Raw genomic sequence first — 16,286 nt, 5'->3', positions numbered from 1 at the left:
GCTCCCGTTTGTGTCGAGGGACAGGCTGATTTTTGCCCGAATTAAACGAAAATGCACAAATCTGGATACCAATAATTGTTTATTCATATTAGCATTACTATCAATTAGGTCGCAAATTAATAATTATGCAATTTTACATGAATTACAACTAATAACTAATAAATATAATATTGTGAGTAGGATGATGGAAATTCATGGTGAAAAGGTTTCAGGCCAACTTATTTTCCCTGAATGTCTGCATCGTTTTAGCCCGAATTTGAAGATTTGTTCCGGCACTGGTGTTTGTGGTGGTGGTGGTGGTGGTGTGTGTGTGCGTGTGCGTGTTGTGTTGTGTGTGTGTGTGTGTGTGTGTGTGTGTGTGTGTGTCCTACGCTTATTAGCAGATAGCCGTAATCGTAATCATATTCGTTGAATTGCAAAGTGTCTGTTAGCGTTTGATTGTTGTTGTATGCTATATTTTGATAATTATGTTTTGAACTTTGTGAGACTGGGCTATGCGATGTAAGGGGAATAACCACTGGGTAAAGGCGGAAAGAGTAAATTGGTCGATATTTTATGGATAACCTAGTAAGGGTGGCTATTGTGATCAGTTTTACTATTGCAATAGTATTGCGATAGTTAAGTTACTGCTGTGATAGTATTGCAATAGTATCGTGAATTCTTAAATCGCTTGATAACAGTAATATGAATAGATATTTCGCAGAACTATTTACCTCATTCTTCCAATATGTATGTATGTATGTATTGATGTATGTATGTATGTATGTATGTATTGATATATGAATATATATATATTGTATGTATGTCGTGGATGACTGTTACACACGTAGATATTAACGCACTGGCGCAGGGGATAATTAAATCCTTTCTGACTTCACAAGTTGTCCCGTGCCGTTGCTGGAACTCATCCGCAAATTGCAAACTTACCACGATACCTTCTGAGCTATTGAGGCATGCATAAAAAAAGATGTTCTTGAACTCGGCCATATGCATGAGGCCTACAAGTTACGCTGTCGTTCCCGATTACGTGCATGAAACAGCGGGCAGACCTAACATGTATGTATGTATATGTATATATGAAGGGGGCGGGGCGTAGCCTAGTGGTAAAACGCTCGCTTGATGCGCGGTCGGTTTGGGATCGATCCCCGTTGGTAGGCCCATTAGGCTAATTCTCGTTCCAGCCAGAGCACCACGACTGGTCTATCAAAGTCTGTGGGATGGTGGTGAATATGGGGGATCCCTTGCTGCGTCGGGTTTCCTCTGATGACTGTGTGTCGGAGTTGCCAAATGTTTCACATCCAATAGCCGATGTTTAATAATAAATGTGCTCCAGTGGGGTCTTTAAAAAAAGAAGAAAAATGAGTATGTATTATATAGGTAGGTAGGTAGCTAGGTATGTGTTTGTGTGAGTATGTGTTATATAGGTAGCTAGGTATGTGTGTGTCTGTGTGAGTATGTGTTATATAGGTAGCTAGGTATGTGTTTGTCTGTGTAAGTATGTGTTATATAGGTAGGTAGGTAGCTAGGTATGTGTTTGTCTGTGTGAGTATGTGTTATATAGGTAGGTAGGTAGGTAGCTAGGTATGTGTTTGTCTGTGTGAGTATGTGTTATATAGGTAGGTAGGTAGGTAGCTAGGTATGTGTTTGTCTGTGTGAGTATGTGTTATATAGGTAGGTAGGTAGCTAGGTATGTGTTTGTCTGTGTGAGTATGTATTATATAGGTAGGTAGGTAGCTAGGTATGTGTTTGTCTGTGTGAGTATGTGTGTATGTTTGTGTTTGTATGTCTGTCTGTGTTTGTACTTAATTATTTGTAATAATGTCACTAGGTAGTGAAATTGTGCGTTGGTCGTAGACCATATTTCACTATGCAGACTATCGAAATTATCGATAGCTGAGCAAACAATAGTTGAGCAAACAGTTGCAATAGTTATCAGTAGTTGAATTAGCTATCGATGTATTGCTATAGAGGCACTGACTATCGCAACATATCGATAGTTCGATGTATTGTTACACCACTATAACCTAGCCACACAGGTAATGTTATATTATTATAGTTGCCTAGAAAATGTGTGGGTTTTTTTTTTTAACGATTTACGAACAAATATAGGTTTCTAAATCATAACAAAATAACCGCCTGGTGTTGTTTTGGTTGTTTGGTAATTTATTTTATTTATTTGCAATACCACTGTTACAGTGAAGTGCTGTTAGACGCATTTTTCTGTCGAATAGACCTTTTCAATCCTTATTACCTTTCATCTCTCTCTCTCTCTCTCTCTCTCTCTCTCTCTCTCTCTCTCTCTCTCTCTCTCTCTCCTATTTTTGTATTACATACCGTGAAACGAAAAAAAAGCGACAATATCAGTAAGTAATTGTGTTTGCTTGTTACGTTTTGTTTGCTTTGTTTTTTTGTTGGCGCTATTCTAATCAATAATCAATAAACGGCTTAAAATTGAATATCAACGGTCATTATAAGTCTACGTGTTATAATTATTAAAAGAATATTATTATTACTTTTTTTTTCTTTTTTTTTACACAATTGTTAAGTTTGCCATTGTTGCATGTGTTATTGATGTACCTTTAGTCATAATTCGATATAAATTCATTATTAGTTTTAGGATTTTTTCTCCAGTAAAAATCCGCTCCCCATGGCCGTATATTCATTGTTGCATGTGTTATTGATGTACCTTTAGTCATAATTCGATATAAATTCATTATTAGTTTTAGGATTTTTTCTCCAGTAAAAATCCGCTCCCCATGGCCGTATATTCATTGTTGCATCTGTTATTGATGTACCTTTAGTCATAATTCGATATAAATTCATTATTAGTTTTAGGATTTTTTCTCCAGTAAAAATCCGCTCCCCATGGCCGTATATTCATTGTTGCATGTGTTATTGATGTACCTTTAGTCATAATTCGATATAAATTCATTATTAGTTTTAGGATTTTTTCTCCAGTAAAAATCCGCTCCCCATGGCCGTATATTCATTGTTGCATGTGTTATTGATGTACCTTTAGTCATAATTCGATATCAATTCATTATTAGTTTTAGGATTTTTTCTCTAGTAAAAATCCGCTCCCCATGGCCGTATATTCATTGTTGCATGTGTTATTGATGTACCTTTAGTTATAATTCGATATCAATTCATTATTAGTTTTAGGATTTTTTCTCCAGTAAAAATCCGCTCCCCATGAACGTTTTTAAGAATTTTTTCTGGGGTGGTAGTACAGTTATTATAATATCGACGACACACAATTTAATTTATAAATAAACTAAAGATCATATGCATTGTTGTTGATGGGAAACACATTTCTTTGAAACATTTCACCTACAGTTATATTAATATAATGATACAACCCTTGCAATTGCCCACGGCAATCAGCAATGCCGTGGATACTGCCGTGGAGGTTTTAATACTCCATGACCCCTTTTTGTTTCTTTTGCTGTGGACTATATTCGATTTTTCTTTCAAAGGCTTTTTTTCGTAGACATTTTCTTAATGGCAGGGTTGTGAAATGGTTTTAGTAATGGAATATTAGAAAGGCCTGGGACGAATTATCATACTCTATTATTTACACATACCATTAGCTAGTAGTTACAGAACTGTAACGACATCAAGTTGTTATCGCCAAAAGTCTGTGACGATGTCACCAGTGTAATATCTGATATATACAAACATGAATACATCGATTGTGCCCGGGTATGTTGAAGGCTATGAACAAATACGTAGTGTTTATTTACCCATCCCGGCGTGTTTGCGTGGCAGCCCTACGGACATTGATTATAGCACACTTTGGCCTTTAATCGTGCATTCAGAAATATTGTCCTTTGGTATAATAATACAGGTACAAAGAAAAGCTCTTACAAAATAGTGTGTGTGTGTGGGAGGGGGGGGGCGGGGGGGGGTGTTAAAACCCGTCATTAAATACGTACTCAAAGATTGCGAAATAATCATTCGAGCACTACCTTATAATTGTGAAATAATTATTCAAGCACTACCTCGTGATTGTGAAATAATTATTCAAACATGTGACCTTGTGATTGCAAAATAATGCGTCACGGACCTGCCATATACTTACATTCGAGTTTTTGCAATAGTGGATTCTAACATCACTCCTATGTATATATGAACCTATGTACAAGGAAGGAGGAAGAAATATATTTTATACTCATCACATTTTAATTAAGTTTATATGGCGAAGAAAATATTATGGTTAAGGGCCACGCAGATAATGAAAGGAAACCCGCTGTCGCCACTCATTGGGCTACTCTTTTAGATTAGCAGCAAGGGATCTTTCTTAATCTGTGTCGATGCAGCGTGATGTCTTTTTACTGGGTGTAAATAGAGCGACTGTCTGCAAGTAGTCATTGCTCTACAACTGACATATCTCTGACCGTAGTGTGGACTCGATTTCACGTCCTCCTTTCCCACTGAACACTCCTCATCGAATTTCCCAATTTGCAACGACTGTTAACACTGTACTGAAACGGATACCCTTAGGTTATTTTGACACAGATATCCATGGGTTATTTTGGGACGGATATTCATGGGTTATTTTGTGACGGATATCCATGGATTATTTTGGGACGGATGTCCATGAGTTATTTTGGGACAGATATCCATGGGTTATTTTTGGGCGGGATCTGGCTCAGTGGTAGAGCGCTCGTCTAAGGTGCGATGGATCGCGGGATCGATCTCCCTCAGTGGCCTCAGGTTTGTTCGAGTCCCAACCAGTGTTTCACGACTGGTACATCAAATGTCGTGGTATGTTCTGTCCTACTTGTTGCTGCCTTAGGAGCAGGCGTTAGGAGTATATATATATGGCGCTAGAGGGTTTTCTCTCTTTCTCTATATCGACATAATTCCTAAATAACCGTATGTTGAACACCGGATGGTCGTAGTTTAAAATGGGCTGAGATGTCGTCGAACAAATGCTCCTCTCCTTTTCTGTAAAAAAAAAAAAATTTAACATCACATTTTAGTGCATTAATTCCGTGATTGTACGTGTGCGCCCATCTAAAGCCATATGTTCTTAAACGAACCCACCCCACTCCTCACCATTATAATAAAACGAGTTGCGTATTCAGGAGGTTGAGCGCTCGCAGTATAATTTGACTGGCTCCATCGTCTTCTATCATATCACATTCAGGCATCGAAATAAGCATTGTGTCTGGTAACCCATTTACAGGTTACCACAAAATATAGTCTGGTAACCTATAGGTTTTCACAACTATATGAAATTTAGAATTGAATTCCTGTTACTACGACGCGGTCGTTCTGAAATTGTAACGGTGCGCGCGAACTTCGGTACGAGAAACGAAATCCGGAAGTAAATTTATCTAGTGGGCGCTGGTTAAACGCGGATTGCCAAAATTGCTTTGCAATTGCACAAGTGCGCACGAACATCGGTGCAATTTTGTACGAGAAAACAAAACGCGGACATAAATTCATCTAGTGGACGCTGCTTAAACGCGGAGTGACTTGCACGCGAACATCAATGCAATTCCTGACGAGATAATGAAACGCAGAAGTCCTGAATGCATTGCCTGGTTTACGTTCGGAAACGAAACTACCGTTCGTTGAAATTTTTGTCGAGAACGAAACACCGTTCTTGACTTTTCTAACATGTGGTAACCTCCCGGTAACCTGAACGACCGTTCTCGACTTATTTCGATGCCTGCACATGTATGTAGCGATGGACCGCAAAACCAGGCTATACGATCGCTGCCCCCCACACACACACCCCACCCCGAACAGGCCACAGATATATATCTACAGTTAATGCTTAGTATTGATTTTCCTTTTATTTCTGGCTATTGTGATATCTAGGAAATAATAGTTTTTCTTTGAATGTTTTGTCTATGAGTAGCAGCGCCGCATTCTCTTGGCTTCATTACAAACGTTTCAGCTGATTAATATTTAGCCGATTCTAAATTACGACTATAATCTATAATAAGCGAGAAGGATAATGGAGTAATGACTGATGTTTTTGCATACATGTACATAACTGTATAAAACCTTTACTTATTTTACAGTCATTTGTTGCAGACTCATAAAACGTGTGGTACCAGTGGTACTAGTATTACCATGGTGATGTTCTATGACTGGTTTTTTACTGTATGCTCAACAACATGCTCTCCGATACCCACAATTAGGCCTAAATATACTTTTGTCCTTTAGTAAATATTTCAGATTGCAAATCTATATATATATATATACATTGCCGCCAAGGTCCTAGCAAACAAACGTGCCGAGGTTATTCTGCTTGACAAGAGCGTTCTACCTGTTTGCTGCCTGGACACTGAATGGCCAGGAGCATGTAACTATTGCTTGGTCTTGTTTGGACCTGGAGGTTTAGTCAAATCTTGCTGGAGATTGGGTCATTGTAAGAAAATAAAAAATGGAAGGTTCCGATGTTTTTAAAAGGGACTATCCTGAGTCTGCTGCGTTGTAAAATGTTCCCGACAAATAAAATCTTTCAGCGACTGAAATTACATATTATATATATATATATATATATATATATATATATATATATGTGTGTGTGTGTGTGTGTGTGTGTGTGTGTGTGTGTGTGTGTGTGTGTGTGTGTGTTACAGTCAATCTGTGAAACCAGTCATTACGCGTAATGCCTAAACAAAACAGTCATTTCGCGAAGTACCTGTGACCACAGCCATTACGCAAAATGACTAAAGTGATTCAAGTCTTATTGTTGACACTTGTATACAGGCTTTTGGTCTTAAATATTGATAAAATCACATTTTAAGAACAAACAAGGATAAGTATATTGATTATACGATTTAAAATACTACTTAATATTAATTATGTATTATTATACAATAACTTAATATTCAACTTTTGCTATAGTTTCAGATTAACAAATCGTATAGAAAATATGCTTAATAAAACTTGAATATTACTAACAAAAGGTTCTGGTAATTAATGTTTCTCTGGTTTATTCTTAAACAAACAATACAGAATCTGCTATATTATTGATGTCTTGTTAGCTAGGAGCTTCTTTTCATCCCTGATTAGTTGTAATGGTTCGCTGGTTTATTCTCAAACCTAGCCTTGCTTGTGTTTATATAAGCAAATGGATTAAGACATGGCTACTTTCAGTGGCTTCTTCTAATCCCTTAGTACAAATCTGTGATTACAGCACCATATGACTTTCATCTCTGTAAAACTAAACATGTTTCTGGGGTTTACTCATAAGTTCTTCTTTTACAACCAGTACATGATGGCAGAGTCCTATGAAGATAAATTTAAAACTGAGCTTTACAAAAAGTATGAAGTTTGTAGAAAAGTGTTAATTCCAAAAAACAAAATTCAATGTTCCAGCCGTTGTCATAATAGCCTTGTGTGCAAAAACAAGTGACCTTTCTATACCAATATGTTACTTTCATGATTTGACACTGACTACTTGGTAACATTCAACTTCATCTTCATGTACAACTTCTGAAATGATTTGATTTGAGTTTAAATAAAGCGTTACATTAGGACTTGAGTGGTGTGGTATTATAGATAGCACCTTAGTCATTTTGCGTAATGGCTGGCCATGATTTTCAGTCATTTCGTGAAATGCCTGGAATTTTCAGTCGTTTTGTGTATTGTCTGGTGGTCACAGGCACTTCGCGAAATGACTGTTTTGTTTAGGCATTACGCGTAATGACTGGTTTCACAGATTGACTGTAACATATGTATGACTGTAATATAGTAAATATTAGTGTCTGTATGTTCAATGCGTTTCTGATCGTCTTAATATTTGTAAGTATCCCAAACTGGATTTGATTTCCAACGTACGTACGAAAAACATATGAAAGTTTGACCTTTTGGACCAGTAGTTGTTGGTCGTTACCTGCGCCCATTGACTACAATAGTTACTTTATGACTAAAATGTGTTTTGTTTAACGACGCCATTAGAGCACATCGATTTATTAATCATCTGGGATCGATCTCCGTCTGTGGGTTAATTGGGCTATTTCTTGTTCCAGCCAGTGCACCACGACTGGTATATCAAAGGCCGTAGCATGTACTACCCTGTCTGTGGGATGGTGCATATAAAATATCCCTTGCTGCTAATCTAAAAGAGTAGCCCATGAAGTGGCGACAACGAGTTTCCTCTCTAAAATATCTGTGTGGGCCTTAACCATATGTCTGACGCCATATAACCGTAAATAAAATGTGTTGAGTGTGTCGTTAAATAAAACATTTCATTCTTTCTTTCAATAAGAAGACGCATTTCAGTTGTTACATGAAATGAAGTAATACCCTGAGATGACCTAAAACGTTTAAGGTAATGGCATTTATTCACTAAGCCATCAGGGAATTAATGTTTTTCGACGTCCTGATCGACAAAACGATTATCAGATTCGAAATCAGGTCTGCACAATGTAGAGTCGAAAGATGTTTTGGAAAGTCGTGCCTGCTTCCTTAATCTACAGGGTATAATTAACATACACAGGTTATTGCTAGAGTGTTTCAGTGTCGCTAATATCCATACATGTATTATACGAGCTTCTGAAAAGGATACTGCATACTCAGAATCCTGGAAATGCCGTATTTGAATACCAGAAATTCAAACGTTTCTCTGTGTAGCATATCCTGAATCTCCTCCACCCCATCATCGGTTAGTGATAGTGCGCCCCCCCCCCCCCCCCACACACACACACTTTTAACCACATTTCGGTGGCCCTGCACACTTTTTTTTTTTTTTTTTTTTTTTTTTTTTTTTTGGTGGTGGTTCCAAAAATGTAATAATTATATCAGTTATTGACGCTAATGAAACGCGAAGGTATAATAATTATTTTATCTTATAATATCTGAATATTTCTGGATTGTATGCTGTTAGTGTCTATTGTTCCTGGCATGGGGCTGGGTAGGGGTAAGGTATTTTTAAGTTTGTAAGGTTTTGAGGTGATTTTATTTTTTTATTATTTTTTAAATTTTATTTTATATACATATACATATACATATACATATACACATACACACACACACACACACACACACACACACACACACACACACACACATACACATACAGATATATATATATATATATATATATATATATTCAAACGTTTTAATCCTCAAATAGGAGTATATACAATTGATACCGCAGTCGCAGTGTTGACACCCGTCCCTGCTCAAGCCAATTTTTTTCTCTTTTTTTAAATACATTTTTCGGGATAGCATGTCTCGAATCTTCATTCGCCAGTCTAGACCCTCCACTGCTACGATTGCTGTCCACGCGTCTGTACCGTATATAAATTGCATTTATAAAATACAAGTATATATCGCTTTATGTTTTAAATATAAATACGTTCATTGCAAATAGTTATTTAAATGGAACACTCCGATAATATTATACGTGTTTACTTTCAAATAATCCTTCTGGAATCAGGCGCGTGCGGGGGGTGTTGGGGGTCGAACCCTCCCCCCCCCCCCCCCCTCCCTCTCCAAGGCGAATTTTTTTTTTATATCACGATTTTTTACATTCCTATGAATGTGGTCAGAAAGAAGCTCGGCTAGCCAGCAGAAAACACCTCAGAATAGCCCTAGAAGGGGTCATTTTTTTTTCAAATTTTTCGGGGAGAGTGCCCCCCCCCCCCCCCCCCCAGACCCCCGCCACGGGCTTCGCCAAACACCTCGACCCTCCTCACCCCTGCAAAATTTCCTGCGCATGCCCCAGACAATACAACATTGAGCGCCTGTTTGACATTTAATAATCCAATCAGTACATAATAATTTGTCATTGGCGTTACTTAAACAAATGATGGAAGGCTACTGGCGATCGCTTCATGTTTTATTTATTGGAAACGCTGCCCAAAACGTTTTAACACAGAAAAATCGATCTTGCGCAATCTGCAATGAGAGCAAAAATGGCTTCGTAGAACGCATCATTTGATTGGTCAACACCGTTTTCCATACGGGGTTCGTCATTATCGTTTCACGAAGACAGCGAGACTGTAAATGTTTCCGTGTAAGTTGTAACGGTTAGTTTTGGAAGACAAGTTGTTATCGAAAATGGCTGAAGAAACCTTTAAGCGACACAATTCCGACGTAAACGACGCCAATTTTGTGTTTGGAGGTAAATAATTTATTAGCATATATCATTATATGAATATGTGTTTGTATTAACCATACGTACGTAAATATATACTAAATAACCGAAACTTGTAAAGATTACAAGTGTGAGGTTTTAGTAATCGTGCCGAGGGGTTGGTTTGTTGTTGCACGTGCTTATATTTACGATGCACTTGCGTTGTGTTCAAAAATTTGGCGGAGTGCTTGCAAGAGTAAGATAGGTTTGTTTTTAATGAGAAAATTATCAACACATTTTACACATCAAAGTCTGATATTTCAATTTAACGACAGGTGTATCGGATTATTATTATTATTATTTTTTAAATTTATGTTTTGTATTGTAATTTTTTTCATTAGTTTAATAATTAGTATTTGTTTGATGACTAACTGTCATTAGCATTATAAATCAAATAAAAACTTATTTGTAAAATAATGCTCTAAATTACTTTATTCTCAATAACTTGAATATGTAGGCCTATGTTAACTGAGTTAATAACTAAAATATCAAATGGGTTTATGACATGTACAAATTTACACTCACTTTGGGTTTTTATTCTTCTAGAATTCATTCAATTTGTTTGTTTTGTTTAACGACACCACTAGAGCACATTGATTAATTAACATCAGGTATTGGATGTCAAACATTTTGTCATTCTGACAGGTAGTCATCAGAGGAAACCCACTGCATTGTTCCTAATACAGCAAGGGATCTTTTATAATTATATGCACTTTCCCACAGACAGGTAAACAAATACCACAGCCTTTGACCAGTTGTGGTGCACTGGTTGGAATGAGAACAAACCCAATCAGCTGAATGGATCCACTGAGGTGACACCAGCACCTAAAGTGAGCACTCCACCAACTGAGCTAAATCCCCCCCCCCCCCCCCCCCCCCCCCCCCCCCCCCCCCCCCCCCCCCCCCCCCCCGAATTCATTCAGAAGTATAATAATATAGCCACATGTACATGTAACCATAACAACATGCCTGTTATGATGTATATATCCTGACCCTATCTTTTTGAAGCTCTTAGAACATTATTTTTAGAACAATGATATTGAATCTGTACTTTTTTAATTTAGATTTTTAAAGCTATCAGGCATTGTATTATTATTTTTTCACATTAAAAAGTTTGTTTTGTTTAACAACATCACTACTACTAGAGCACATTGATTTATTAATCATCGGCTATTGGATGTCAGACATTTGGTAATTTTGACATATAGTCTTAGAGAGGAAACCTGCTAAATTTTTCAGTTAGTATCAAGGAATCTTTTATGTGCATCATCCCACAGACAGGATAGCACATACCACAACCTTTGATATACCACTGTATTACCAGACTTGGTACACTGGCTGGAACAAGAAATAACCCAATGGGCCCGCCGATGGGAATCGATCCTATATACACTGACCATGCATCAGGCAAGCACCTTTTTTCACATTAAGTCAAACTGTAAGAACTATCAGTAAGTCACTATAGTTTCTTTGTAGCTAAGATACAGTGCTCAGCTAGTTAAATGTACATTAGTCTGTTGTTATAATTAGCATGATTGTCCTATAACGAGATATGTAGGTGTGAATCACACAGTGTGAAGAAATGGGTCTGTAAACTATTTGGCAAAACATTCCTTGAAGACTAAATCTGATACCATGTTACAGGAAATTTACCTGGCGTTATTCCTCAAAGACTGGAGCTGATATTGTGTTACCTGGAATTTACCTGGTTTTTGTGTACTTGTTGTGAGAGTGTGAACCAGGTACAATAAACAATGAATGTTAAGCTACCTGCTGATTTCTTCTGGCACTGTACATGTGGTTTGATGGTTTCCACCTGTCTGAGCTTGCTAGAACTTTCACTCCTCCACCAGGAATCCTTACATCACCAGATGGAATTAGTCTGAACAAGAAGTTTAATGGCTTTCTGCTGTCAGAGACTTGTGTAGATCATTGTCAGGTTAAAGATGAGAGCTGATTATCAGAAATAACTTGCGTTAATTATGGTGATGTGTGCACTTCTTAATCCAGGATCTTTAGAAGGGAAGTGGCGGGTAAGGGATCTTTGAAGAATCTCCCTTTCTTCTTTTTTTTGGAAGACTGCCCATGCTCATCAACTTGAAGATGAAAATGTATTAGTTTTTTTTTTGTCCTACTGAAGGGGAAACTTTGTTTTTTAAAATCTTGATTATATAGCTATATTTCTTGTCAGTTGAAAATTGATTAGCAACTAGTGTAACATTTTAAAATTGTGTAGTGATCTCTAAAACATGTGTAGCAAGTTGTGACATGATACTGAACAAAATGTTCCCTGTGTAACTATATATATAAAGATTTGTTTTTGACTTGTTGCCCCCCCCCCCCCCCACACACACACACACACAAATACCACTAGAAATCATGCTCACACCACTATAGATTTTGTGTCTCTCCCCCCCCCCCCACCTCCAGATGTCATTCCTACAGGCTTGCTGCCTACCTGTATTTATGCATTGTATATAAATTTTCATTTAGTTTCACGAAAGTAATCAGTGTTAATGTTCCTGTGTCTATAAAATAGCATTAAGTCTCAATGCCAGGCTTTTATTATCTGTGCAGAGAAGGATGTTAAACAAGGCTAATTCAGTTATCAAAGCTCACTACATATACCTGTAGTACAGTGCTGTACTTCGCTCAACAGCATTTTCACTCAAGAGTAAAATCGAAGCAATACCTACTTCAAACGAGCTACTTGCATGCCCACCTGCAGTTTACAAGACTTATAGTGTGTACGCCAAATCTGTATGCATAAATCACGGGCACAAGCTAAGTACTTTGTAATATGACTGGCTTCTAATTGCGAAACCGGCCTCGGTGGTGTCATCGTTAGGCCATTGGACATAAGGCTGGTAGGTACTGGGTTCGCAGCCAGGTGTCGGCTCCCACCCAGAGCGAGTTTTAACAACTCAATGGGTAGGTGTAAGACCACTACACCCTCTTCTCTCTTACTAACCACTAACAACTAACCCTGGATAGACAGCCCAGATAGCTGAGGTGTGTGCCCTGGACAGTGTGCTTGAACCTCAATTGGATATAAGTTGAAATGAATGAATGAAATATGTAATCGATTTTGTATGTAAATGTATATTATTCTATGTGTTCTATGAATGTGAATGTATATTATTCTGTGTTCTATGAATGTGAATGTATATTGTTCTGTGAATGTATATTATTCTATGTGTTTTATGAGTGTGAATGTATATTATTCTATGAATGTGAATGTATATTATTCTATGTGTCTTATTAATGTGAATGTATATTATTCTATGTGTTCTATGAATGTGAATGTATTGTTATTGTTACAGTGCCTGTGTATGCTTAAGTTGTACATGCACATATGACTTTTATGTTTTATTCAGATTGTAATTTGAGGCATTATTTATTTATTCGGCTAAATTATGTTGTGTGCAAAACAGACCAATATGTTTTCGTTTTGATTGGTTATACTTTTTCTTTTCCATATTTGGACAATTAATATACAATAAAAGCTCTCAAGACCGGACCCTCTGTAAACTGGAATTCCGCCAAAGCCGGACATTTTACAGAGTCCCTTTCTAAAAACCAGTACAGAACTTAACCTCTCTAAAGCGGATCCCTCTTAAAACCAGACATTTATGTTGTTCCCAAGGGTGTCCGGTTTAAAGGGGTTTCACTGTATGTTATTTGTACATATGGATATATGTGAATTATACATTTAAAGTTATGTCACCTAAATATTTTTTCTGTCATACAAATTGCATACCGGATATGGCTATGCAGTCTAATCTCTTAACCATTAAACTTAAAATTTCTTGGGCTACATATTCTTGCTTTGAATATAAATACCTGTATATGCAATATATTTCTAGTCATTCTCGGGCCCATAGGAATCGAACAGGTGTATGTGTATGTTGTTTACCCACCCCAAGTCATGAGTTTTATAAAGTAAAATTACCATACTGGCAACTGATTCTTGTCCAAACAAACAATGTATAATATAATACACACACGGCCATTTTAACAGTTTCTAATTGTTCTGACCACTTCTCTTTTAATTTGTACTGCTGAGTCCTGACCATCTTTTTTGTACTTTCCCGATGCCGCATTTTGCAAGGACCTTTTTGCACTTACACACATTGTGCAAGATATGTACAAATATGATTTCCATAAATACAACTGTAATGGATGTCACCATCTTTATTGCTTAACAGAAGTGGCTATATACACAGTGGCCATGTATATAGCCTCAGCTAATGAGGGCTGGCTATCTGCATGGTGGTCATATTTTAGTGGGAAAGCCCATTGTAAGGCCATCCGACCCTATCTAAACCTCCCCATGCTAAACACAGGTTACACAGCACCTTATTTTATATTGAAGGAAACATGTCACGTAAACCATATTTGGCACCAACCATGTACAATTAATTATAAATTGAATCACCTAAAAAAAATAATTCTAAAAAATAAATTACTTAAAATATCTCCATAAAAGAACCCCAGATACGAGCTCTTAGCGGAAATTGCCGATCTTTAATGAGCAGGGCAATCATGAGGTCCGTGACATCAGAGACGCGTCGCTTGATCTGAAGCCTTACACTTAAAAGCATTAGTCCGTACCACTCATAAAGAATCTAAGACTTGCACAGCTTACCAAAACAATGAGTGTTCGTTCGCAAAACGTTTTGCCGTATCAATATGAGCTGTTAGTAAATGAAGAAAGACACACATTTACTTACAACAGTGATACTGAAGAAAAAACGGATAGCGAGTCGGAGGGTGGAGAAACTGATGGTGCCAGACCAGACCGGTCGACCAATTTACAGCCCGGAGCCCGAAAGTAACCCGGAGACAAAACCAAAACTCTGATGCTAATGCCGAGGTGTATACTGTTCATATTTAGCATAAAGATACACCTCGATATGATGTATTTAAATATGTAAAAAATATAAATGTAGGACAAACATTTTTGGGTTTGTTTGTTTTTACAAAATATCGCATTTTTTATATTCGGGCTGTACATAATGAAATCTGTATGCACAGTGTAAACAAACGCTCTAATTTACGACAAGGCACTTCACTTTCATTAATCTGGCTTGTAAAACAACATAAATGACTTGAGAGTATAATCAACTTTTAAACTAAATATATTTCTATTTGCATCAATAGAACGAAATGGGGTTATAGTATTTTTCTCTCATAAAAAAAGAGTAGCATATTATTAGGCCTATTGGTAGGGTGCGTTAGAGTAAAAACGACCACTCACGATACCCAAGTGATAATTTTGTTTTCTTTGGTACTACGTAATTGGTCAGTTTTGTAATTTTAGATGGGGAAAGCCTACTTAATCAAGGGTTTTACAGCATTATTTACAGTAATGAAGCAGGGCGGCTGATAATGTCCATTAACAGTGTACTATAGTTGCGACAGGTTACGCCACAATACCCTGTGATCTTAAAAAAAACTGGCACGTATTTTGTACGTATGTCTAGACCGTGGTAATCACTTACCTGGTCGATACCCTGCAATATACACCTGCCAATCAGGAATCACATGTGCAGGCCACGGAAAGAAAGGACCAATTAACTAAAACAACACTCCGATTCTCAAGTCAGCCCGTGGATGAAACATAATAGTTATTTCGACACCGACAGTAGTGGTTTATTTTGTATTGAACTTCGTGTTGCTTTGGGGCTTCGGGCGATGAGGAACGTTTTTGTGACGTATTCCGCCCGAAGATTAAAAACATTATTTAAAATTATTATTGTTTTCTACACGTTTTTAAAAAACATATTTAAATACATCGTACTGAGATGTATCCTCATGCCAAATCCCATGTTTGTATATGCCATATTTAATTACTTATTGACGTTTCCTTCTTCGGACGGTGAATACAGATTTTGTTATGTAGGCCTACAGCCCTAACATGAAAAATCTTTTTTTTTCCAAACCAATAAATAAATAAAAAATTCTACATTTTTGTTTTAACATATATAAATACATCATGCTGAGGTGTATCTTTGTGCCAAATATGTACAATGTACACCTCGGCATTCGCAACCGAGTACTGTTTTTGTCTCCGGGTAACGTTCGGGCTCCGGGCTGTAAATAGGCTGACACCAAAGTACTATGCGATGTTGGTGTCCAATCTTTTCTTTTGCGATAAAATACACGCGTCTTTCTT

At 37.3% G+C, this 16,286-nt stretch overlaps 1 protein-coding gene across 2 annotated transcripts in view; it reads left to right on the top strand.

Annotated features, from left to right (window-relative positions):
• The window catches only part of LOC121382749 (band 7 protein AGAP004871-like), a 55,322-nt gene that overhangs the window by 14,150 nt on the left and 24,886 nt on the right, over window positions 1–16,286 (top strand). The window contains exon 1 of one of the 2 annotated variants that reach the window (XM_041512323.1): window positions 9,765–10,096. The exons of the other annotated variant lie outside the window; for it this stretch is intronic. Coding sequence (XP_041368257.1) covers window positions 10,033–10,096 — 64 coding nt within the window. The 5' untranslated portion in view covers window positions 9,765–10,032. Of the gene's footprint in view, window positions 1–9,764; window positions 10,097–16,286 lie in introns of those variants that run through there. 2 annotated transcript variants of the gene reach the window in all.

The sequence above is a fragment of the Gigantopelta aegis genome, chromosome 10, assembly GCF_016097555.1.
Source record: "Gigantopelta aegis isolate Gae_Host chromosome 10, Gae_host_genome, whole genome shotgun sequence".
Classification (NCBI taxonomy): domain Eukaryota; kingdom Metazoa; phylum Mollusca; class Gastropoda; order Neomphalida; family Peltospiridae; genus Gigantopelta; species Gigantopelta aegis.
Note: the sequence above shows the minus strand (reverse complement) of the source record. Positions and strands in the feature narration are given on the sequence as shown.